This window comes from Rhinoderma darwinii, chromosome 7 (genome assembly GCF_050947455.1).
Source record: "Rhinoderma darwinii isolate aRhiDar2 chromosome 7, aRhiDar2.hap1, whole genome shotgun sequence".
NCBI classification, from domain to species: Eukaryota; Metazoa; Chordata; class Amphibia; order Anura; family Rhinodermatidae; genus Rhinoderma; species Rhinoderma darwinii.
The window spans coordinates 30201557-30229068 of record NC_134693.1 but is presented as its reverse complement, the minus strand read 5'-3'; the positions used below and the strand labels follow the sequence as shown (position 1 = coordinate 30229068).

Genomic DNA, 27512 nt, shown 5'->3' with positions numbered 1-27512 from the left:
GGACTACTGCACATTCTTAAATTGCCGTGGGGTTCCAGGCAGAGAAACTTGTTTCATAGGAGGCCGTTGACCTTAACTACTGATAACAAGGCACAGAAATAAGATATTTAAAGGAGCTTATGGTTTTCCATTAACACATGATGGTAATGCATGGGGATGAGCGATCGCTCGTCCCTGTGCAATACTGATCATAGCTACTTGTGAAAGGAGCAAACGATCGCCGATCAACAAGCTGTCTCATTGATCAGGGCTCGTTGTAACGGACAAATTTGGCCGGTGTAAAAGGAATCTTAGTTACACATTTAGTAATGTGTTCACTAGAAGCATTATAATTTATTGCATAACTGGACATTGTATCTAATAGTTACACAATGTTGCACCAACATGCCTTGCTCCATATAAGTTATTCTTTTCATTTTAATGCAGTCATGGGAAAAGTTTAAGATAATTTATGAGCAGTATAGAATACAATAAGATGTTTTTCTCAAAAATAAATAAATTAAAAAAACTATCCTGTGTCAGCGGGCATAAATGTTCGCTAACAATTTATTTGTATCAAGGTAAAGAGGACAGAAAATGGATCAGCACAGTAAAATAAACGCCCGCTTGCCCTTTTCTGTACATTGATTCTGCTGCCCCAGTGTATTGCTCAAGCAATCTATCAATGGATATACACATAAAAACAGACTACAGGCTTTTTAATTATTGATTGACCACAAACCAAAGTCTACACTTAGCAAAATGCAGAAGTGAAGTAAGAAAGGTTATTTATCAACCTGTAAAAAGAGAATTAAAAGGTGGACCGCAAAGGAATCAGGCGGAGACCGGCACCACTTGTATAACATTATCCGTCATTAGGTTCTATAATGAATGATTTACGGATATATGTAGATCCTGTAACAATATATTAATTATTTGACATAGGCTTATTAAAGAGGGATTCTGGCAGAGGCTAGAAATGTCGTGGTTTAATGTCGACTTGTAAAGTGTTTGATTTGACTCCCTGAAACTCTTTAATCCAACTGGGAATGAAATAATCACACAGTGTTCACAAACTACCATCTGTAGAAAGTGGTAATGCCCTCATATCAAAGCAGAGTCACAGATCCTTTGTATAATACACTCCATGACAGGAATTAAAGAAACTGAAGATCTACAGAAGATCAATAGTAGTTCAGTGTCATCAGAGATCCGAGGTCATCAGGAGAACAAGGTAAAGTACCAATCTGGGGACTGAAGGGTTAAGTCACTAAAGTTCTTGCTCTGATACATGTTACTCTTTGCTGGTTTTTAGGGCACTTATCTAGATGTATCTGTCCCTGGGAGTCAGACGAACCAGCCGACTGGAGATATTCCCTTTTACAACCCTTCAGAGGTAATTTTTTTCTGCGCTAGGAGCATTATACATGGACCATATCAAGGGCCAATAGATATTAACTTCCATTTAATAAGTGGTAATGGATTTCTGATCTTTCTGGCAATGTCTGATGCTCTGTTCTCAGTAAAGGTATTGGGTAGACATTGGAAGCTATCCAAAAATGGCTTAGGATATACAGAGTAGCAGTTGGTAAGAGATCCTCTGTTGTAATATTTCCACCATATTTCATAGAAATAAATATTTAAAGGGATTGCATGAAATTAGAAAAAAAGGTCCTCTTTTATTTTACAGAAACAGTGCCCCTCTTGTCTTCAGGTTGTATCTGGTAGCGCAGTTAAGCCCGATTTAATTAAATTCGGCCGAGCTGCAATTCCCAGACATAACACTCCTGTCCAATGGCTGTGTCTGGTATAAAAGTATTGGAAAAAAAAACACCTCTTAATCATTGAATCCAGGTGTTTCATTCAGTCCCATTGCGAGCGAGGCCCTCTCGTACAACAACGGTGCCTGACCTCACAAATGCTCTTCTGAATGAATGGGCAAAAATTCCCACAGACACTCCAAAATCTTGTAGAAGGCCTTCCCAGAAGAGTGGATGCTGTTTCAACTGCAAAGGGGGGGGGGACGGGGACTCCATATTAATGCCTATGGATTTAGAATGGGACGTCATAAAATCTCCTGTAGGTGTAATGTGTAAGTGTCACAATACTTTTGTCCATATAGTATATATAGAGTAATTTTTTAATATACTTCTATTATTGCAATCACTGCCTACCTGAGCAGGAACGTAATGATAATAAACCAGGCAAATCACAGGGAAGTCAAGCACCTCATGACTGACCTGTCAACATTTGTAAGCTGTTTTATATAGCCAGTAGCTTCAAAGACAGAATACAGGCTGCAGCAAATGGCAACCTGTATTCTGCTGATGAACATGCAGCAAATTAGATTTTCCTGCTCTAGAAATTTAGTACCGCAATATAAGTATATTACGGCAGTGTTGTAGACATATAAACAACACGACTTTCTGCTTTTCATATCACTCTTAGGGTATGTTCACACGGCAAACTAAAAACGGACGTAAAATACGGATCTGTTTTCAAAGGAAAACAACCCCTTATTTTCAGCTGTTTTTAAAGCATCAAGCGTTTCCTGATGCGTTTTTTACTAACATTTTTGCAGCTGTTTTTCTATTGACACAATGAAAAACGGCTCAAGAAGTGACATGTACTTCGTTTTTTTCAATCAGCCGCGTAGAACAATGCCTCATCGGAACAAATTACTGTTTTTCCCATTGAAATCAATGGGCAGATGTTTTGAGGCGTTCAGCTTCCGTTTTTTCAGCCGTTTTTTGCAGCGGTTACTGGCTGAAAAACGGCTGAAAATAAGCCATTTGAACATACCCTTAGGTTCAATTCATACCTCGCGTGGTGCATGGTCAGCGTATACACCAGAAAACTCTCCCAACATATATGCCAAGTTGCCCATAGTCTTTAATGGCCAAATGTATGTCAAAAGGGTGTACTTTTGGCATACGTTCGGCCAGTACAACGTCCGGATCACGTGGCCCCAAATGTATCAAGAAGCCGTACCCTCTTCAATAAAACTGTATACATAAAAAGTACCTCTTTTTTTCCTTTTTAAATGGCAGTCTATAGCAGATGTATGCAGCTGTATAGGCATACAGTTGACTACCTTATGGCATGTGCTAAGTGGGAGCATTTAGAATGGCTCCACCAAATGTAATTGCCAAACGTGGTGTCAATTTAGACTCACTCTATATTATATTTTTAGTATAACTTCAGAAATGTGAAATTAAGGTTTCAATTCCATGTTTTTTTTTTGTTTTTTTTTTAAAAAGTCACAAACGCTTTATTTTTTTTCTCCTACTATACAAAATTGCCATTGTGTATCCCATAGGCAGAATTGAGTAAAATTGAAGCATTTATTCTCTGTCCTATAATCTGTTGGAGCACTGGGACTGGTTTCCCTATTGCATTTTTCTGCCAGCAGCATAGAGAATAGTATTTGAACTACAGTTTGACACCCCATCCTGATGAACTATTCTGCAAACTGTGTACAGAGGTTTAGGATGTCAAGCTGTACTTCAATCTGCGGCTTACTCTGCTACCAGCAAGATGCACTGGGTAAATAGTCACCAGCAGTAAATATACAGTATATACGTACACTGCTGTTTTGACACTTCTGTTTCTACAACGTAATACCCATTAACAATATCTCGCTCACCCCATAGACAATATAATAATTATTTTTAAATATAATATTATTAGATAATATTGACCTGTGTATAATCCATCTGTCCGTTCCGTCAATACATCCAGAAACGCACAGTGTTACGGTTAATGGAATCAATATGGAAACTGAACACTATGTGTTCTTCTTTCTTATGCATCCCTTAAAGAAACACTCTGGGCAAAACTCATACACTGCGTTATCCCTAGTACAGGCCCTGAGGGGATGATGCATGATGCAGGGATTCATTGAACAACAAAGAGAGAATACTTCTGTCATGTACCACCCTTTAGACCCCGCACTAGACACAGGACAAATGTTTTGCCTGGAGCTTCATATCAGGGATCAGTGGGTTAAGCCATCACTAACATAATAATGCTCCTAATAAGAGCAGGTTCACTCTGATCTGCCAGAAAAGTCCATCCCCCAGTGGGACCATGAAACATGGCTATTCCTCCGAAATTGTTCTATTTGAGGATTATGGGCACTAGTGAGATCATTAGTTCGCTTTCCTTCATTACATTAGTTTTTCATCTAGGTAACTCATTAGGACAACCCCTGTCCAAATTTCCTATTAGGGTAAATGGATGTCATACACAAGGATTTGAATGGCCAAAGTTTCCTCCAGCCATAACAACAGACTTAGTTGTTCCTTTTTAAAGTAGGAATTGAAAAATACGTTTTCATCTAGGCCCTTCTGATGCATCCAATCTTATTTGTCTTTGCAGCAGCTGCCTGGCACTGGTTGCTGCAGCTCAGCTTATTAAACCCTTAAAGAGGCTCTGTCACCAGATTTTGCAACCCCTATCTGCTATTGCAGCAGATAGGCGCTGCAATGTAGATTACAGTGACGTTTTTATTTTTAAAAAACGAGCATTTTTGGCCAAGTTATGACCATTTTTGTAGTTATGCAAATGAGGCTTGCAAAAGTCCAAGTGGGTGTGTTTAAAAGTAAAAGTCCAAGTGGGCGTGTATTACGTGCGTACATCGGGGCGTTTTTAATACTTTTACTAGCTGGGCGCTCTGACGAGAAGTATCATCCACTTCTCTTCAGAACGCCCAGCTTCTGGCAGTGCAGATCTGTGACGTCACTCACAGGTCCTGCATCGTGTCGGACACATCGGCAACAGAGGCTTCAGTTGATTCTGCAGCAGCATCGGCGTTAGCAGGTAAGTCGATGTAGCTACTTACCTGCAAACGCTGATGCTGCTGCAGAATCAACTGTAGCCTCTGATGCCGATGTGTCCTCGCTCGTCTGACACGATGCAGGACCTGTGAGTGACGTCACAGCGTGATCAGGCAGAAGCTGGGCGTTCTGAAGAGAAGTGGATGATACTTCTCATCAGAACGCCCAGCTAGTAAAAGTATTAAAAATGCCCCGATGTACGCACATAATACACGCCCACTTGGACTTTTACTTTTAAACACACCCACTTGGACTTTTGCAAGCCTCATTTGCATAACTACAAAAATGGTCATAACTTGGCCAAAAATGCTCGTTTTTTAAAAATAAAAACGTTACTGTAATCTACATTGCAGCGCCTATCTGCTGCAATAGCAGATAGGGGTTGCAAAATCTGGTGACAGAGCTTCTTTAAGGACGCAGCCCTTTTTCAAATTTTCACTTTTGTTTTTTCCTCCTCACCTTCCAAAAGCTATAATTTTTTTTTCCATCTCTATATTTCCGGGATAAGTTGTCGTTTTTCATGGCACCATTTATTGTACCGCATAATGTACTGGGAAGCTGAAAAAAAATTATTTGTGGGTTGAAATGGCCAAAAAACAGCGACTACGGCATATTTTGTAGGTTTTGTTTTTACGGCGTCCGTCAGGCAGTAAAAACAACATTCACCTTATTTTACAGGTTGATACGATTACGGCTATATCAAATTTATATGTTTTGTTTTACCACTTTTAAAAAAAATAAAATCATTTGCTAAATGAAAAAAATCTTTTGTGTCACCATATTCTGAGAGCCATAACTTTTACATTTTTTCCATCAATTTAGCAATGTGAGGGCTTAAGTTTTGCTGGGCGAGTTGTAGTTTTCACTAATACCATTTTGGGGTATATGCGTACTTTTTGATCACTTTTTATTTAATTTGTTTTTAGCGCTAAGGTGAACAAAAAAACAGCAATTTGCGTGTCTTATATATTTTTTTTTATGGTATTCACTGAGCTTTATTGAGATAGTTTGGACTTTTACGGATGCGGCGATACCAGTTATGTTAACTTTTAATTTTTTTAACATTGATTTAGGGGAAAATGTGAAAAGGTTTTTTTTTGGAACTTTTAATACTTTATTGTTTTTGGAACATAACAAAAAACTTTATTTAACTGTTTTTTACTGGTTTTTTATTAGTCCCCCTAGGGAACTTGAAGCAGCGATTGTTGGATCGCTAATGTATTGCAGTATATCGTGATTCTGACAGGCACATACTAAGCCCTGCCTGAGGCAGAGCTTCAAAGGAGTACAAAGATGGCAGACCTAACAGGCCTTTGTTAGGCCCCCAGGCTGCCATAGCAACCGTTTTAACCGGCCAATTGTACCCCGGGGAGGGGGGGTGCGATGGCGTGTTTGAGGGGGTGCCCCCCTGATTCTAAACCTTTAAGTGCCGCGGTCGTGATTGATCATGGCATTTAAGGTGTTAAACGGGCGGAATCAAAGTAAACTTTGATTCCGCCCGTTGCAGGGAGGTGTCGGCTGCGTGTAACAGATGGCACCTGCTGTGTATGGAACGAACTCAGCCCGTGAGCTCGCTCCATACTTCCCCTTAACCCTCATCACGTACAGTTACGTGATTTTGCATGAAGGGGTTAAACATTTACTGTACATCCCTAAGTCCTTTTCTTTTTCAGTTTTTCCTTATTTCAATCCCATTTAATATGTAGTAATTGCATTTGTTCTGTTGTCTTAAGTTTAAACCTTACATTAAAATTAATTTGCCACCACTCAGTCCAATCTTATAATTTCTCTAAATAGTTCTGCAATATTATATTATCTTCATCTGTGTTAATTAGCCTACCTAATTTAGTATCATCTGTAAGGTTAAAATTCTAGAGAAAAGCAAATCAATCGACCCAATTCAGGATTCACTAACTGGTTCACAGTCCAGTGGCTATTAATATACATAAACCAAAAATCAAAAACTTGGTCAGTCTGTCAGGCTAGCATATGCTAATAGCTGTGAATTGAGTTTAACTTGGTACTAGGGTTCCTTGGGTCCCAATCATTTCTTTGAACCCACTATAGGAAAGGATTCTGAGGGGTTATCTTTGGCTGGACCATTGGGGCCCTGTTGTATGAGGGCCCCTTTATGGATCCAGAGCACACTGGTGGATACTCTTGTGGGCCAACCCAACACTGTTTGAGTCATGAACGTCCGAATCAGGAGGATCAGTTCACTCAGCTCAAGTGCTCCCACTGTTTTTCTGAAACAGGAAGATTTCTACTCATGTTACTGTATCTGAAGATCTGTAAGAAATTCTATGGCATAAAACCAAGTCTGTGCGCATATGCAAGCTGTCATGTAAGCAGCCTCAATGCCCCTGCTACAGATTTCTTTTTATTCTGTTTATAATCAAGTGATTTCATATTGTTACTCTTCATATTTTGTACCTGCCTCATCATGTCAATGTCGGTCTTAAAAATCTTTATCCCTGTACTACGAAGCCTTTCTTTATCCTTGATCTTGCCAATACTTTGAAAAGTTTGGCTTTGAATGACACACAACTTTGCTCTGCTTGGGTTCCTTATTAAGTTACAAATCATATTACCGCACCTTGTGCTGGGATTTCAAACTGCTGGAGGACAGAACAGTAAATTCTTTGAAGAATGGGAATTCTGCACTTCCCAATGAATTTTACATTATACAATACATCATACAAGTCGGTGTAGCAATATACGTTGAAAAAAAACAATAATTTAATATAAATTATATAGGTATCATCATTGCTTTGGCTTAAGATATTTTAGATTCATCTTCTTATCAGGTTCTCACATAATTAAATTGCAACTTACTATAATTTACAGGTATCAATGATCTATTAATTATCTTCTTACCCGTGTTTCCATACATCACTTTATCTGCATCCACAGAATAGATTAGAAGTTATGTACAGAGTATAAGGAAGATCTTTAACTAAAACAGAGCATAGAGAATAGAGGAAATAATAATATATTGAAATGTAACCACAGTTGCAGCATAGTGTAACACGTTTGCGTTCTTTTGCGTTTGACTTACCAATTGGATTGATCCAGGTTTTGGAAAATAAAATGCATAGGGCAAATAGACTGCACTCAGCCACAACTATGTTATGCGACAACAGCCAAAGCGTTCTCCATTTTGAGTTTGTCAATGGTTCCGTTATAAAACAATATATGGGCAAATTGCTGATAATGCAGTTCCTTAACAAGTTTTTACCTCCATTAGAAGTAATGACATATCTAGTGCAAAAACTTGATGACAGCGTCCATTTGGCAAAACCGATTATCAGTGTTTAATTACACATCCCAAAGTACAGCTACGTCTCGACCCACTTAGGAGTTTTTGTCAAGCAAACAAAAATAGTGAACCATGAGGGTATAAATTGTATCATTATCATACACGTGGCCAATCAACGTAGGCAAGTTAATCCCTCCCCTTTCAAAATATATGTAATAAATATTACAAATATGTGAATAAATATAAATAAATATAACAAACTAGGCGTCTTAACAATTAGTCTATACAAAGCAGAATGCCTTAAAACTTACAGTGATGTATTTTCTGGAAGCCGGGACCGAGCCCTATCAATATTGACACAAGTGTGTCGGCATCTTTCATTACTCAGTGCGCACTATCTGTATTGTATTACTGCGCTTGCGCCTCTTCGCCAATCGGCAGTACTGCGCATGCGTTTAAAAACTCCTAAGTGTCGCCAACACCTTATTGCGGCCGCCAGGCACCTGTGCAACCAATAGTGATCATAAAAGGCACAGGTACAAGACCAAATCCCACCAATGAACTAAGGTTAGCAATGATGCCTTTGAGACACTGCCAACATCTCCTAAGTGAGGGATAATATTAGAGGAGCGTATTTCACTATATAAGAACGTTACCAACATCTTTTAAAAGAGGTGTACAATTAACAAAAACGGGGCAATCAGCCATGATTATGGTGCTCTATCAGCCACTGTAATGTGCTGTTCAACCCCAGCACCTCAAAGAGGAGAATGCAATAGTATAAAATGATATAGAACCTGGAAGGTGGGGATGAGCCAGAACAATTATAGGATATGTGCACCAATAGTAAATAACATTACACTTTGCAAAACAGCATCCATGAATAGACACTGCACGAATAAAAAAAAATGACAAAAAATTGTGTACAGTGAAAAAAAAAAGGTATATACTGGTCCTTCTCAATGAATTAGAAGATCATCAAAAAGTTAATTTATTTCAGTAATTCAATTCAAAAAGTGAAACTCATATATTATATAGATTCATTACACACAGAGTGATATATTTCCAGCATTTTTTTCCTTTAATGTTGAAGATTATGGCTAACAGTTGGTGAAAGCCCAAAATGCAGTCTCTCAGAAAATTTTAATATTGGGTAAAAGTTGAAAATTGTAGACTCATGGTGTCACACTCTAACCAGCTAATCAACACTAAACACCTGAAAAAGATTTCCTAAGCCTTTAAATGGTCCAACAGTCTGGTTCAGTAGGCTACACAATCATGGGGAAGACTGCGGACTTGACAGTTGTCCAGAAGACAGTCATTGACACCCTCGACAAGGAGGGTAAGCCACAAAAGAACATTTCTAAAGAAGCTGGTTGTTCATAGAGCACTATCTCCAAGCATTCTTAATGGAAAGTTGAGAGGAAGGAAAAAGTGTGATAGTAAAAGGTGCACAAGCAACAGGGATAACCGTAGCCTTGAAAGGATTGTCAAGAAAAGGCCATTCAAGAATCTGGGGGAGATTCGCAAGGAGTGGACTGCGGCTGGAGTCAGTGCTTCAAGTGCCACCACACACAGAAGTATCCAGGACATGTGCTACAACTGTCGCATTCCTTGTGTCAAGCCACTCATGACCCAGAGACAATGCCAGAAGCGTCTTACCTGGGCTAAGGAGAAAAAGTACTGCTCTGTTGCTCAGTGGTCCCAAGTCCTGTTTTCAGATGAAAGTAAATTTTGCATTTAATTGGGAAATCCAGGTGCCAGAGTCTGGAGGAAGAGTGGAGAGGCGTCAATCCAAGTTGCTTGTGGTCCAGTGTAATGTTTCCACAGTCAGTGATGGTTTGGGGAGCCATGTCATCTTCTGGTGTTGTTGGTCCATCTTGTTATATCAAGTCCAGAGTCAACGCAGCCGTCCACCAGAAAATTTTAGAACACTTCATGCTTCCCTCTGCTGACAAGCTTTATGGAGATGCTGATTCCATTTTCCAGCAGGACTTGGCACCTGACCACACTGCCAAAAGTACCAATACCTGGTTTAATAACCAAACTCGCCGACCTAAACCCCATAGAGAATCTATGGGGTAGTGTCTAGAGGTAGATGAGAGACACCAGACCGAACAATGCAGACCACCTGAAGGCCGCCATCAAAGCAACCTGGGCTTCCATAACACCTCAGCAGTGCCACAGGCTGATCGCCTCCATGTCACGCCGCATTGATGCAGTAATTTATGCAAAAGGACCAAGTACTAAGGGCATATACTGTACATACTTTTCAGTAGGCCTACATTTCGGTTTTAAAAATCATTTTTGAAATTGGGCGTATATAATATTCGAATTTACTGAGAGACAAAATTTTGGGTTTTCATTAACTGTTAGCCATAATCTTCAACATTAAAAGAAAAAAAATGCTGGAAATAGATCACTCTGTGTGTAATGAATCTATATAATATATGAGTTTCACTTTTTGAATTGAATTACTGAAATAAATTAACTTTTTGATGATATTCTAATTCATTGAGAAGAACCTGTACAGCTGAGATGTCCGTCTATGACATGTCAGTTTGTCAGAACTCTTCAAATGTTGAAGATTTATATATCACTCAAGGTAACCAGCACTGTGATTTTAAATAAAGGGTGCACGTCTCCTGGATCTGGTCCATGATCTCTCAGGCATTCAGTAAAAAAGACAGCACTCTAATATTCACCCATCTGTGCAATGTTTCGGGTTCTATTCTGGAGAAATGACAGGAGCTGAGACGTAGCACAGATGGGTGACTTAATAGACCCAGTAATTACATTTAATATCGAAATGCGTTCTCCTTATTTACGTATATATAATATATATTTCTTCTGTCAGGGCTTGTATAAGGTACTAAAGACCTGAACTCATCCTAAATAACAAGATTTCCTGATCTGTTTTTTTTTTACGATTTATATAAAGTGAAAAAGTACATTCCACTTCATGCCGTAGCACAGAAAAACGTGTTTGCTTTCCTTGCCAGCTTTACCCTAATGTCCAAAAATACCATAATCAAAATAATGGAAGAAAATTGCGCTCCGAAGTTACTTCTGTGCAGATTCTGTACAGGAGAATTATATAACAAGTATAAAAAACAGGAAATCTGATACCTAAATTGAGTACATTTTTGTAATAACATGCATTTCGAAACCAGCAAGGAAAATTATTTAAGGCTCCTGAGCCATTTGTACCAGCTTTATGAGTGATTGAGATGGAGAATAACTTGGTTATTACTTGACGATCAGCATACTTCATGTAACACTGAAGGTTTTGCTTGTTTTAGAACATGTTTTAATTGGTGAATATTTGTTTTATATCTACAAGCAGTATTTAGGACTTATGTTTTAGATCAAAATGAACATTTTAATTTCTTAAAGAGGATTTCCCCAAAGTCAAAAATCAAATGTTAATTGAACACTTGTGTGGAGTTTTCTTGTGTGGAGTTTTCTTAATATTCAATTCCAACATTTTTTTTTTACCTAAATCAGTTTTGAGACAACCACTATGGTCTCTCACATCGGGTAGTCACCAAGCTTTACTAGAATCATGCAAATAACAGTGCCATACATAGTGCAAATCACAAAGCCATATAATAAGCAAATACAGTAGTAGTGTGATACAATTTACAAACACCCATACCAAACTGTCCAAATAGTGGCATACAGAGCTCTAATAGCAGTGTCATACACGGTGCAAATAACAAAGCCATATAATAAGCAAATATTAGTGGGCTATAATGTACAAAAACCCATAACACACACACACACACACACAAACACACACACACACACACACACACACACGAAAACCTTTTAAAGAACATATATACCCAATATATATTTATACATGGATGAAATTAGAGTTCATATAAGTAACTTCCCTATATGCTTTATGGACCATACATTTGTGACTATAATGCTCTGCGTCAAGGTGCAACATTCGAACTCCTAGTCTGGACGTGGAGATCTCCATTCCTCTCACTGTTGTGTGAATGAATAGAATCCACAATTGTATTGTATTTATAAGCCAAAATCAGGAATGAAACATAAACTAGATAGATTTGCACCTCCGTGTTTTGGATCCACTCCTGATTTTGGCATGCAAATACTGACTACAATACTGTCGTGTGAAAGAGGCCTAATGCTGCTTTCACACAAAAGTATTTTTCATCAATATTCTATCCTTGTGTCCCAACAGCAGGCCTATTGAACAGACTGCCCTGGGGTCCTTTCTAGGTCCCCAGGACAGGCTGCAGAGGGTTCCCCCAGTCTCTGATCGCATCACCAGGTTTCCGGTGACGAGATCGAAGAGGGGAGTCCTCTTTGATCATGTAGCAGTTACTGATCGCCGCGATCAAAAGTTTAAACAGCTGGGGTCGGAGGTTTTTCTGATCCCTGCTGTAGTCAGGAGGCTCTTGTTTAGAAAGTGAGCAATCACTGGAGCGCACATAAGCCTTTTTTACAGTGACGCCAAAAGACGTCGCTGTAGGCTCTGGACCTGCACTGCCCGACTTCTAAAGATGGTGGGCAGTCATTAACAGGTTAATCTATGAGTCTATTCAAATGGGTGTATAAAATACACGTGTATTTTAAAACGCAGTGAACAGCAGCTCAGGAAAGTTTGCTGCCCCCATAATCATGTACAAAAATTAGAATAATAAAATTTATACTCAAAAAATAAAAACAGATTAGAAAAAAGGAATACGTTTTACTATCTAGTTTTAATTAGTAAAACTATTTTTTTTTTAAATATGTCGGTTATACATTCCCTATAACTGTCTGGCATATGGCTAAAAATATTATTTTCATTTGCTTTCACCTTGTTTTAATTTGCTTTGCATCCACAGAGCCCGGTAGCTCTCATATATTGAATAGATCATAATTAATGTGTTATTTACATGATATAAAGCTACAAACAAGGTAAATGTGTTGTTGTTTTCTTACCTTGCTGCTGAGTTTAAATTATTTGGTAGCTTTTCCTAAGCATTCAAAAGACAATAAATGGTGATTTTATGTGAGGATCAAAAATATGCAGTGATAGCAGTATTAGAAATGCTAATCAAGCCATCACTAGATGTGCAAACATAATTAAGAAATCAAGCAAAAAGCAATCACATTAAATTAATAGAAAAATAATCATTCAGCGAAGAAAAAAATGTGCAGTCTGGTGGGGGGAGATGTAACTTATCACTACTAATCACAAGGTCCATTAATCACTAGAGAAGGGGTCAAATGGGCGTTATATTCAATAACCCACTTAGTTTCATACAGAATTAGACATTTCTCTAAAATATAACAATCGGACACATTTTTTTAAGTCCTTCAAGTTCGGTTTTTGATTATTAAACAAATATATTCTTAATTCATGTTGTTATTTCTAGCGGTTCGTTGCTTTTTGCTTTCAATTCTTTTCCCTGATTCAATTAATTGTTCATAATGGGGATTCTGAGTGATAACAATTTAATTTAAAATATGAAAATTGTAGGTTAGAGCTTAGCTTCAGTTCTGAAGATAATTTCACAGTTTACGTTACTTATATTGACGGTCCTTGAGTTGCATCATGCGTTATGGTTCATATACATCCAAATCAGCTTTTAGATTTCAGAAGCTCAGCTCTATGGAGCCTCATGCTGTCAGTATCTGTCCTGAGTATAATGTGCTGTGGGGAAGGAAGTGCAAACAATATATGATTTATTTTCTGGTTCTTATATGGCGCCAGCATATTCTGCAGCCCTGTTCAGAGATTGTTACCATTCACATCATTCCCTGTCCCCATTGTGGCTCCCAATTTAATTTCCCTATCTCAAAAACACACACACTGGCCAATTTAATAGGAATTAATGCAGATGTTGCCCCGGTTGAAATCCAGAACCACATTGCTGTAAAACAACAGTACTAATGGTTGAGCCATTGCCCCAAAATAGGGAATGTACAATAGTCTAAAGAAGAAGTACGTTTTTGTGTTAGACAGCAACAAATGGAGACCTAGCGATGTTAAACGAGTTATCTGGGTTCCTAAATTTTCCTTTCTAATGACTTCAAATGTGCTGAAATAAGAAAACAACCAGTACTCACCTATCCGCTCCCCCGAGCGCTGACACTCCATGTGACCTTCAGCCAATTAGGGGGCTCAGTGGTGGCTAATCATAATTCTGCCATCATGACAGAAAACACAACACATGACCGCTGAACCTTCTGATTGGCTGCAGTGATCACATGCTGCCTGCATTTAAACAATCACCTGGAGTCCCGCCAGAGCATCAGCTCGGGATTGCCTGGGAAATGATGTGTGAGTACTGGTTGTTTTTTTTTATTTTAGGACATTTTCAGCCATTAGTAATGCCTCATGCACATGACCGTTGTACCACTCGGTCTATTTTTGACGGCATCCTAGTGGCACCCGATAGTCTTTACCAACTCATTCACTTTAGCGGGTGAATCGGGTCAGTGAAAAATGGTCCGACTCTCCGATCCGAGGAAAGATAGAACATGTCCTATCTTTCCTCGGATCACTGACGCGACTCGAATGGCACACACGGTCGTGTGCATGAAGCATAACTCCTTTTTTAGGGGGGAATTTTTTCCCTTTTAGTCCAGATTGGCTCCAGTCTTTAAACCTCTGAATCAATAAAGAGAAAAATTCTAAGACATCCATTCTCCTTTCTTTTATCCATGTCTTCTCCCCTGCCATTGTTGATTTTGATGGACATATGTCTTTTTTTAACCATACTATTTAACAATTTCAATGTCTATTTAGTTTATTCTACTGTACAGTATAATAATTACATGTAAATTTCTGTTCTTGCAGTGATATTGTGTATCAGAGATCTTTTCCAGAAACAGAACAAAGGGTCTTTCGGGCACCAATACCTTCATTCCATATGAATGTCGAGAGCACTCAAGTTCATCTCATGCATAGATGTATAAGTGCAACCTAGTCATCAGGAATATAATTTGTCTTTTAAAGGCCAATCCCACCCCCTAACCAAAATTAAGAAACTTAAAACAGAAATATTAACTCGTGAGTTCTCCTCTTGTGTGAAATTTTTAACGTTTAGCCTCTTCTCTCTACATGTCTTGAGCGAACAGATGCTCGATTTACAAAGGTGACAACTACTAATGGCTACTATTACAATGTCCATATGGGTAGCTAGATAGATAGATAGATAGATAGATAGATAGATAGATAGATAGATAGATAGAGAGATGTTTTTTTTTTAAACTTTTTTTTAAATATAAAACAGGATTATTATCTGTGAGAAATTCTGCTTATGTGGCTTCAATCTATGGGGGAGGGGGTCTCCTGGAACATCTCTTTGAATTTCTAAATCCAGTCCAGTAGTGTCTTCCTCCCCTATCACATCCTCATCTCACACCCTTTGCAGTTTTTTATTGTCTCCATACCGTCTGACTTTATGTATTATTTCTGATCAATATGAGCCTCCTTCCACCCCTAATATATGCTTCTCCACATCCCAAAGTTCACATTTCGTCTCACCCTCATTTAACTTTCCTATTTATTGCCTAATTCATGTAACATAAATAAGACAACCTAATTGATTTTCTGAGTAAACAGAGCCATATTGCCATTGTGATAAGTTTTCATGTTTTGTGTCAATTGAAGTCCTTATGATAGTCTTAGGCTGCATTAACATATATCAGTTTTGTTTGGCCAGTTATTTTATGCCTGAGCCGGACACAGCTGATGATAAAGATGTGCACTTTGTGCACAGTTCCAACTTCCATAGCCGGACAGAATAAAACGCTGCAACTATTTTTTTTCTGTCTAAAACAGGAAGACGTCTTACGTTGCAACTGATGCATCGGATGCCAATACTTCTCCAATATGAAAGCCTGGGTTCAGTTCTGGCACCAGTTTCCCTCTGGAATTGTTTAGGACATGGAGTTTTCAGAGCTCCTGACAGAGATTTGATTGTCCTGATACATTTTGGCTGCTAATTGTGTTTCAGGTCCTGCTGGTACTTCCTGCTGAGAGGGGGGCACAGAGAGTAGCTACCTTTAGTCTAGATATTTCGGGGTCTTTTGGTGCATGTGTCATACCATTACAACGCAAATTTTTATCTATCTATCTATCTATCTATCTATCTATCTATCTATCTATCTATCTATCTATCTATCTATCTATCTATCTATCTATCTATCTATCTATCTATCTATCTATCTATCTATCTTTATATGTGTGTGCTATTAGATAGATAGATAGATAGATAGATAGATAGATAGATAGATAGATAGATATTGTGGGGATTTAGCTCACTGGCCAGAGCGAAGTCAGACTTTACAAAGACACAGACAGGTTTCAAGTGTCCTTTCCGGCTTTTATTGACAGCGCAGGTGCTTTCAAGAAATATACAGGTTGCACAAAGTATAACAAAACATATACAAAATCCTGCTTGTCTAAGCACTGACTAAACATTATAAAATACCATCTCTATCTTACATACAATATAGCATCAACCTGTACCTTCAGTTTGTATGCCGTTTGTGAGCAGCAACCCTGCTCTGCACAGAGAGACCTGCTGCTCCATTCGTTCTCTATGGACTCGGCTATCTCCAGGAGTCCCATAGACAGTGAATGAGCGGTAGTGCGCGTGCCAGACCGCTGCTACATTCGGAGGAACGGTCCCACATAGCCGGGTCTCTATGCGGCCGAAGTCCTGTTTATTTGCTTTGGTCAATGGTTGCGCGATTTTGCCGGGTTTTATTGGCAAAATCATGCTGCCATTGACCACAGCAAGCGAACAGGGCTTCGGCCGCATGAAGACGCCGCTATGTGGGACTGTACCCACACACGTAGCAGATTTGTTGCGGATTTCAACAGTTTTACATTGAAAAGGATGAAATCGTCAGTGAACATCCGGAACTGAATGAGCAAATCCGCAGCATGCTTTGTTTCAGCATCAAGTGGAGGAAATTTTTCAAATCTCCTTGCCTGCAACAGTCTTTCACTGCGGATTTTCCACTTGCAAATCCAGATGGAAAATACGTAACAAATTTGCTACATGTGCAGGGGACCTTACTGCTTCTGAGGTAATATTGTCCTGACATTATAGACAGCAAGTGTCATGATGGGATTATATGAGGTGAAGATGTCATTGAATAAAGTGTGTAACGCATTACTAAAACACGTCTAAACATACATTAGTCTTTCTCCACATCAGCGCTGAATTAGCGTCCCTTCTTTTAGGTTTCCATTGTGATGTGACGACAAAAATAGCATAGTTTGCAGCATTATTCTTGCCGTCAAGCAAAATCAGATACATGATGGAACATTACATGTTACGTACAAAAGACATGACCCTAATGTGAATAGAGTTTAAGGCTCTGCTCACACTGGTTTCATGGCTACTGTGTTTACAGGATATATGACATATATTTCATATTGGATCTGTCAGGTTTTTTAAAATTTTAAAATTTTGATTTTATTTTAGCAGATCGAATAATGCAGCATTCTACGCTACAAAACCTAATGGAAAAGAGCTAAGGCACATGTGAACAGAGCCAAATGCTGGACCCATTATACATTTTTTAAAACGAAACACTGTTTTTCCCATTGAATGCAATGGGCAGATGTTTATAGGTGTTTAGCTAGCCTTTTTTAAGGCATATTTAGTGGCATTTACGCCCCGAAATACGCCTATCATGTATGATACTGTCTGCCGAGACAATGTATCCAATTCTATCCAGTGATGTAGCTATAGGGGCCTTAGTCTTATAGATATGCTATCTCTGATATGTATGTAAAAACATAAATTTGGGGGGGGGGGGGGGGGGGTAGATATATGTCTTGCGGCTTGTGCTCCAGATCTTTTAAGACCCTAGCAACGCCCCTGCCTCACCGTGTGTAGAAGAGAAACCTTGGTGGACTATAGACACCATCTACCACCTTTCCAGTCACTTCCTTACACTATACAGTGGAGGAATTTTTAGTCTAGGTTAATTTTACCAGTGAGAGATAGATTATATAAAGAAAAAAAAAGAAAATCACATTGTCAAAATTATATGTATTTATTTGCATTGTGCACAGAGAAATAAGTATTTGATCCCCTACCAACCATTAAGAGTTCAGCCTCCTCCAGACCAGTTACACGCTCCAAATCAACTTGGTGCCTGCATTAAAGACAGCTGTCTTACATGGTCACCTGTATAAAAGACTCCTGTCCACAGACTCAATTAATCGGTCTGACTCTAACCTCTACAACATGGGCAAGACCAAAGAGCTTTCTAAGGATGTCAGGGACAAGATCATAGACCTGCACAAGGCTGGAATGGGCTACAAAACCATAAGTAAGACGCTGGGTGAGAAAGAGACAACTGTTGGTGCAATAGTAAGAAAATGGAAGACATACAAAATGACTCAATCGACATCGATCTGGGGCTCCATGCAAAATTTTTTTAAATATATAATCTATCTCTCACTGGTAAAATTAACCTAGCCTAAAAATTCTAGACTGTTCATGTCTTTGACAGTGGGCAAACTTACAAAATCAGCAAGGGATCAAATACTTATTTCCTTCACTGTATATATATATATATATATATATATATATATATATATATATATATGTGTGTGTGTATATATATATATATATATATATACATGTAAGAATTTGAAAATGATGAGACAGCACTCCAGGGAAAACGGTGAAAAAGGTGGTGTGTTTATTCACCCCATAGGCATTAAAAAAAGCTTGAAAATGGTCCTGATGTTGGGCTGAAGCATTGCACCTTGATATGTTGGCTTGAATAAAGCACATTTTTTTTCATCTACCTTACTGGAGTGCTGCAAGATTTAGTTTTGGCCTATATATATATATATATATATATATATATATATATATATATGTGTATGTGTGTGTATTTGGTGCAAATGTCTAATTAGCTTTTATTAAAAATTATTTTTCGTTTTTGAGATACAGCTGCTTTGTATCCTGTATACAGAGCGGCTGTATCTAGCGCAGAGACCTGAATCCGTCAAGGCCAGCGGGACTGAGGGGTGCAGTGACAGCAGGTCCTGTGTATCTCTGACACCTAGGATCCACCTGTTATCGATCACATCTAAGTTAGGAATTTAGGCTTCGTTCACATGTGAGTCGGGGGTTTCTGTTCATGGGCTACGTTTGCATTACCATTGATTTATTTCAACTACGCTATTGATTCCGCAGAAAAAACGTAAACCTTATGAAACGGAGACAAACGGAAACCATTAGCAACAAAAGCGTTACCATTGAAATCAATGGTAATGCAAACGGAAAGCTATGGTTTCCGTTTGGTTTCCGTACATGTATTCCCCTTACGAAAAGGTCTGACTGTACCATAATCGGAACCCTGACGCAGATGTGAACAAAGCCTTAGATGTGATCGTTAACAGCTCTATCCTGCATGTTACATGCGTTGGGGGGAGGCAACTGGGTTGGGACCCACTCAGATATGTTTCGCTCCCCCTCTGCTAAACCCCTAGCTACGCCTCTGCCATCACCCCAAACCTTTTCACCAGAAGCCATGCATATTGCAGGTATTTGCACAATCCACATGGGTCTTGGGATGTGATGTCACTATATGACAACATTATATCACATCATATAACACATATCTCTGTCTTAACTTAGCCTAATACATTTCACCATATATATATCCATGAAACAGAATTTCTTTACAAATTTTATTTTACTTAATATAGAAACTCTAAGCCACATTCTAATCCACATGGTGGAATAATTTTTGGGAGAGCTTTGCTTAGAATGTTCTTGCTAAAATTAACAGTTTACATGCACACAAATGCACATACTACACAGAATTATTAGACACGTGTAAAATCAATGGGAAATTCCAATATTGTACTGTTCCCAAGGGTTGGAGATTATCCAGTGGTTGCAGTTTTATTACCGCTAAGCTCCTACAGATGGGGGAGGGAAAGAATGTTCATTAAAAGAGAAGTTAAAGCAGGTAGAAAATCCCCACCGGTGTCATAGATCTCTCCCGCACTGTCCTGGGTTCATATTATTTCTGCTGTAGTGCTACAGAAGTCTCCTAATGGTCTTGATGAAATGTTCACTAAAGCCAGACCTATTGCAGAGAAAGTAGGTTACTATTTCTAAAAATATATGATCTATGTCTTTAATGAAAATGTACAGAAAACAGGAATGTTGCATGCATGTAGCTGCAAAGAAAAACAGTAAATCAGTAAATATATTTTCTACACAAGTATTTCATGGTTTACATAGAGTTAAAGAGGCTCTGTCACCAGTTTCTAACTTCCATATCTCACACCTAATCTAATAGGCGCTTTTATGTAGATAACTAATTTTTTTATTTTTTATTTCTTAAAAACGTTTATTATTGACCAAGTTATGAAAATGCTTCGATTTATGCAAATTTTTTCGAAATACCCAACTGGGCGTTTTCTTTCTATTAACCAAGTGGGCGTTGTAAGCGTATAACGCTGACCAATCAGTGTCATACACTTCTCTTAATTTCAGCCCAGCTTGATTCACAGCGCAGCGTGATCTCGCGAGATCACGCTGTGACGTGACTTCCTCCGGCAGGTCCTTCACGGAGCGAAGGAAGACTGATCAGACATCGCCTACAGCCGTGCCAGGACGTTTATCCTAATCTGCAGCTGCTGGAGGTGATGTCTGTTAAGTCTTCCATCGCTCCGGTGAAGGACCTGGGGGAGGATGTCACGTCGCAGCGTGATCTCGCGAGATCACGCTATGCTGTGAATCAAGCTGGGCTGGAATGAGGAGAAGTGTATGATGCTGATTGGTCAGCGTCATACACTTTTCTATACAACGCCTACTTGGTGAATAGAATAAAGACGCCCAGTTTGGCATTTAGAAAAAAATTTAAGAAATCGAAAAATGTTCATAACTTGGTCAATAATTACTGTTTTTAAAAAAACAAAAAAAAAAAAGTTTGTTATCTACATCAAAGCGCCTATTAGATTAGGTAGGATATAGGGAAGTTATAAACTCGGGACAGAGCCCCTTTAAGTTCTCGGAGGGTCCTTTATGTATATTACATATATAAGAAATATACATTAGAGCATGTAAAGTTATGTGCTAATTAATGTCCATTGTTATGTGTAAATAGATCAAAATTAAAAGTTGATACATTCTATCATGTTTACTGAGCAACTGAAAAGTATTTCAAGGGGTATTACACTTTCAGCAAATAAGGCTTCGTTCACATGTGCACTAGGGCTCCGTTCCGACGTTCCGTCTGAGCTTTCCATCGGAACGGAGCCCTGACAGACACAAACGGAGACCATATAAAATTTATATACAGGGCTAGGGCAGCAAACTGAACCTTTCCTCTGGATGAAGAAAAGTTTTCTCATGCTTTAGGCTTCGTTCACATCTGCGCTAGGGCTCTGTTCCGTCGACTCCCCTATTGATTCTGTCAAAACAACGAAACCCTTGCATAACGGAGACAAACGGAAACCATTGGCATCGAATCCGAGGCCATTGAAATCAATGGTGATGGAAACGGAAACCTATGGTTTTCGTTTGTGTCTGTCAGGGATCCGTTCCGACGGAAATCTCAGACAAAACGGAGCCCTAGCGCAGATGTGAACAAAGCCTAAAGCATAAGAAAGCTTTTCTTCATCCAGAGCAAAGGTTCAGTTTGCTGCCCTAGCCCTGTATATAAATATCTGAAAATTGTCTCCATTGGGACATGCCATAGCAGCCCCCTGTTTAATTTCTCATTAAAACTTTTTGTTTGTATAATTAAAAGTTATTCCAATATACTTTATGTATAAATTCCTTACAGTTTTCAATAACTCTGTTTGCAATAAGAATTCAAAAGGAACATCCATAGGAGCAGATTTACTAATACTGTTTAAGTTTTAAACAGTGTAAACATAGACGAGGCAGTCAGAAAATGCGCGAGACACTATTCCTTATACCACCAATTAGTTGGCTGAGTTTACACCAGCTTTTCACATCAAAATCTTGGCGCATTTTTGGTGCACGGTGTCACATTTTAATTCTTGCCCAATTCAACTAGACTACACCCCCTTCTCCCATGGGAGTCCTTCCATTCTCAATTTTTAGTGTTCTTCCACCATAGTCTACATAACACTGTCCTCTGCCAATGACCTTCAGTATGGTTCACCTTCTATGCACTTGAAGAGATTTAATGGTGCCCATCTCAAGCTTAGTGGTCCCAAAATAAATAATTGTTTGATTGTTCTGTAACAGTCCCCATATCCATATTTTATTTATTTATTTATTTATTTTCCTTCTTCCAAAATGGAATGAATAAACCATCAAGACATACAGTACACATGTTACCCCTAAATCATAACCACCCACCACCCTCTTACCCATGACGAGTGAAGGGAAAGAAAAAAAAAAAGTTTTCAAATACACCTCAATTATTCAATATTCCCAAAGTACTATATTTGGAAGATCTTTTAATAATTGGTGTTATTCCTTTTTTGCTATATTATTTTTTTCCAGTTTTATCATTTGATCCATTTTATTTCTCCATTATACCAATATTTCCCAAGATTTTTTGAATCCCCTAATGATGTTTTAAGGGACTAGGCATGGAGATAAAAGGGTTAACTGGAACTAGAGCACAATTAATTTTATTTTATGCAGTTTTCCGCAGCGGACATTCCGACCTAAAAACTGCACCATAATTTGTTGTTTTTTGGCCGGAATTCCCTTCAGCCGCCATGGTAGATATGCTGTGTACCTTTACGCGGCGTATCTGCCCTGTGTGCATGTAGCCTTATTGAAAATAGAAAATCGATAGTTACTTCTTTGGTTATGGTGGCCGAACATGGAGTATGTAATGTGAAGGTCATGCAATGGACAATTGTTAAGAACAACACTCCTTTTAGTATGTGATGTGTACAGTGAATATATATATATATATATATATATATATATATATATATATATATATATATATATATATATACGGTATATATATATATATATATATGTGTGTGTGTGTGTGTGTGGACTGAAGCCTAGGGCTATTTTTGAAGGATTGCTTCTCATTTCCTTGGAGATTTACAATGAGTTTACATTGCACATTGCACTACATATAAAGTAATAGGATAATTTAACTCTGTAGCCTTCATATAATCAGGGAATAAGTATAGCTTCCATGGCAAGTCCTGCTCTAGAATATCTTCTATACAATGTGAGCAGAACCTCCATAAAATCAGTGTCTGAAGCGTTGGTTTCAGATCTCTCATGACTGGCACTTCAGTAATGACCTATTAGGAAACAATTTCGTGCTTTTATGAGTCATGTCCTTGACCCCTTACAATCCCGTCTAGCCTGGGGCGAAGACATTAAGGTGATTACTACACCACTGGTCCTAGTCTCTACATGCTTAATACTTACTGCTAACAAAATTGCAAGAATACAAATAGTAAAAACAGTCACTTTAAAACCTACAGTTACAAATAGTAATAGGTCAATGTAATAATACACTATGTAATAAAAAAAAACTATTTCAAATTCTCCCAAAGAGATATACTTAACAATCTTAGCGTTTAGAATCCATTTATCGCCATCTAGGCACCTATAATAATATTTTCGTACACTCATCTACCTGGGTAGAACTTAATGCACTTTTATCCCAATCTTACTGATTCTGAAATAGAATACTAGACCTACAGTGAACACTGTCACACAGGCGGAATAGTTGGAAATAGGGGGCAGAGTGGGAGGGATGAAACTGTGCACAACACTGCAGACTCATATTCCATTCACTCTCTATACAAAAATAGGTAAGAACTCTAAGGGTATGTGCACACGATAAGTGGCTTTTACGTTTAAAAAGACAGACTGTTTTCAGCAGAAAACAGCTGCGTTGTTTCAGACGTAAAAGCTCCTCCTCGCATTTTGCGAGGCGTCTTTGACGCCTGTAATCTTGAGCTGCTCTTCATTGACTTCATTGAAGAACGGCTCAAATTACGTTGCAAAAAAGTGTCCTGCACTTCTTTGCCGAGGCAGCTGTCAAACGACGACGCGTAAATGACAGGTCGTCTGCACAGTACGTCGGCAAACGCATTCAAATGAATGGGCAGATGTTTGCCGACGTATTGTAGCCCTATTTTCAGACTTAAAACGAGGCATAATACGCCTCGTTTACGTCTGAAAATAGGTCGTGTGAACCCAGCCTTATAGACATTTGAATGACTGCCAACGATGGTTGTCATCCATCCTCAGTTATGTGTGTGTAGAATACTTAGAAATGGCTGAATGTTTTTTCTTTGTGGGAGGTGGGGGGCTGTGGGGGCATTCACAGTTCATAGATATTCAGAGAATCCCTCAATTATTTTGACACAGTGCTTAAAATAAAGTTGGTCTATATTGACTCTTTTGCAGAGCAGTGAACTATCTTTGCTTGTATTTATTTTCTATAAGATCTTAATTCATACAGTGTAAAAAAAAAACGAAAACTGGTGTTTGCAGAGACGTAATCTAATTGTCGTTAAGTTTTATCTCTTGTTCCATTAGTTCTTGCAAGAAACTGGTCAAGCTACAAACAAGCCCAGCCGTCCTCCACGAGGAAGATATCCGCTGCAGCGCTGATGACCAATGACCTCAAGAACTACCACTCAGGGAGAGCCATATGGACAGTCATTAAATCGCATTGTTTTTTCTTCATATCACAGGGCTAAGTGTAAAACGATTGTTCTTTTTAGAGATTGTTAAACCCATAAAATTCTAAATTAATCAATTAACCCTTTTTTAAGCCTTGATAATAAAATGTAAAACCGTAATACACAGCACAAATAATTGTTTTGCGGACTGGATAGACAGATTGAGAGGTGAATGAATGTTAAAACATGAATTAGAAGGCATAGACCATGGTTACAGATGGAGCAGACTCTGGTTCTAGTCACTCATTAAACTTAAAGGGGAAACTTATTTTAAAATCATCTTCTGGTGTACCGAGTCTTAACTTGAAGCACCTGGGCACCAAAATACTGGGTTTGTCTTATGTGGCAAAGGAACATTTGGACCCCCTGGACACCAGGGCCAGGGTGCGCCTGCTACCTCTGCATCCCCTATGCCTTTACACCTGCCCGTGTGCCACAGTGACCGATCACTAGATGCCATAAGTGAAATTAATGGAGCTGTAGACTGAGAATTGTGCTGGAATTCTCTAGTGAAGGGATTTATTTGCCTACAAAGTGCTATTGCCTCTTAAATTTGGGAATTAGTAGAAATTTGAACTAACTGATGGCGTCTTCTGGCATGACGTCAGAAAATGTTTATACGGTGGATTTCCCCTTTAAAGGATAGCGGCAGCATTTATTACCACAAACAAGTCCTGTTGCATGGGAGCTTAGCTGAGAGAATGTTATATGCCCATGTGAGAAACATGTGGGAAAGTGCAGCTTCACTTTAACATGAATTTCCGCAAATTGTTTTCTCACATTTACTTGCTTTTCCATGTTGTTGTTCATAATGGTCTGTGTAAGTTACAAGCATTTTGGCATTTCTTCAAGATCTAAAAAAAAAAAGATTACGTTACAGCACAGGAGTTATACAAACAGTGATGTCACAATACAGAGATAATGCACTAAGTGATGTCATTTAACAAGAATAATGCATACAGTGATGTCACAGGACAACAACAATAATTCACACAGGGATGTCAGTGTATGGTGATAATGCACTCTGGGGCAGTGGCGCAACAAGTAACCATGGTGCTTCATTACAAAACTTGGAATAGGGCCCCTCTCTAGCATCCATATTCATCACTAACTGTACATCCCGATTGTGTTGACATAGGCCCCCTTAGTTGTTGGGCCCAATAGTAACTTCTATGCTTACTACCCTAGTAGTTACCACCATGAAAAGGGTTGAGCTGCTGTAAATGTTGCACAAACTTTAATAAAAACGATTGCAGAGAATAGGGTTGAGCTGCAATTCCAGACACAGCCCATGAACATAAGTGGCACTGTTTTCAAGACATTGGGATGCACTAAGTTTTTTTGTTGTCCTTTTGTATATGCTGTATTTTCTGAAGCATGGTGTCAAAAATATATATTATATTCCATATATACCTTATAGATAACTAAATATTATTTATTGTATATTGTTTCTTTACGTAGGACAACATGTGTTTAAAACAAGTTGCCTTTTTAAATTACCAGAGTTCTGAGCTAGAGTGGGCATTTCGACATTCTAATGGACCATAATTATGAAGGGAATAACAAACAATGATAAATATGTATGAACTGGGAGTCATTTATTAAACTTGGAACTTGGCAGAAATGGAGCACACAAAACTATAAAGAATCTGGTCTCTTTCCTTGCATGCCACGCAAAGAAGTGTCAAACAGCATCCTATACTGTATGTGTCACAGTTCATTGTGCCTTTTATTATGGATATTTTTGTATATCATCTTGGCTTGAAGCGAATGTCCACCCTGAAACATAATTTTTTTTTTTAATTCTAAATAGGTTCAGATTTCTGCACAGACTAATTTCTTAATATGTCTTGATAAAAGTTGGAGCTCTGTTTTTCTTATATAGAGATCCAATTCCCCTGCATGGATGTAGAATTAAATGATAAAAGTCTGACTACCTGTAGCATACCTGTCTCTACTACTAGGGAGAGCTTATGAGCTTACTGCATACTGCTTATACATTAAACTCAATAATAAGACAGTATGCAGTAAGTTCCCCCTAGTGGTGACCGAAGGCAGCAAGAGTTTATAATTTAACTCTATGACTATGCAAAGGATTTGCAGCTCTGTATAAGAAAAACTGAGCTCCCACTGCTATGAAGATATATTACGAAATGTATTAGCACAGCATATTGAACCTAAAATGACATGATGATAAAAGGTAGCCTTTCCACTTTTGATTTTGTGTTAAAGGGGATGTATTATCAGAAGAAGTTCTTATGTTAAACATATTGCAAAAAAATTGTGGGTGATATTTTTTTCATTTTCCATGTCATTATATTTAAAAAAAATCCTGAAATCTTGCAGTTTTCACTCTGGCCACTGAGTCTCACAATAGACTGACCCTTCCTGTTCTGTAGAGATCACTTCTCAGCAGTCATCTCATTATTATCACAGGCAGCATTACAATGAAATGTAACACCTATATATCGATAACACAGGATCCACCATTAAAAATAGGTGATGGACACAGCTCCTCTCCTCCCCCTCCCTGCACAATAACCTATACACAGGTCACAGAGCATGCCCAGTGTCACGGTCACAGGGTATGTGGACCCACTAGGCCGCTCCGCCGTAGCGGAGAGGCAGCTGACCAGGTCACAGTCTATATGAAAGTCAATAGTAGATAGTAACGCTTGGGTACCTGAACTAGTCCAGACGGTGGCTGTGGCTTCAGCACCGGTGGAGGCCGGGCAGAAGGTAGCGCCAGACGTGGCAGGCA

At 38.6% G+C, this 27512-nt stretch overlaps 1 protein-coding gene and 1 long non-coding RNA gene across 5 annotated transcripts in view; one reads left to right on the top strand and one right to left on the bottom strand.

Moving 5' to 3' along the window:
• The window catches only part of SEC16B (SEC16 homolog B, endoplasmic reticulum export factor), a 150991-nt gene extending 126120 nt beyond the window's left edge, over positions 1 to 24871 (top strand). For all 4 annotated transcript variants that reach the window (XM_075833088.1, XM_075833086.1, XM_075833087.1 and 1 more), the window contains 3 exons: positions 1134 to 1213; positions 1295 to 1375; positions 24606 to 24871. In XM_075833088.1, coding sequence (XP_075689203.1) covers positions 1134 to 1213; positions 1295 to 1375; positions 24606 to 24680 — 236 coding nt within the window. In that variant the 3' untranslated portion in view covers positions 24681 to 24871. The remainder of the gene's footprint in view (positions 1 to 1133; positions 1214 to 1294; positions 1376 to 24605) is intronic.
• On the bottom strand, positions 13586 to 25752 carry LOC142657748 (uncharacterized). Its single transcript, XR_012849971.1, has 4 exons — positions 25532 to 25752; positions 20077 to 20181; positions 15903 to 16083; positions 13586 to 13753 (listed from the first exon to the last, which is right to left on the bottom strand). It is a non-coding gene; the product is annotated as an uncharacterized LOC142657748 (long non-coding RNA).
• Between the last annotated feature and the right edge of the window lie 1760 nt (positions 25753 to 27512).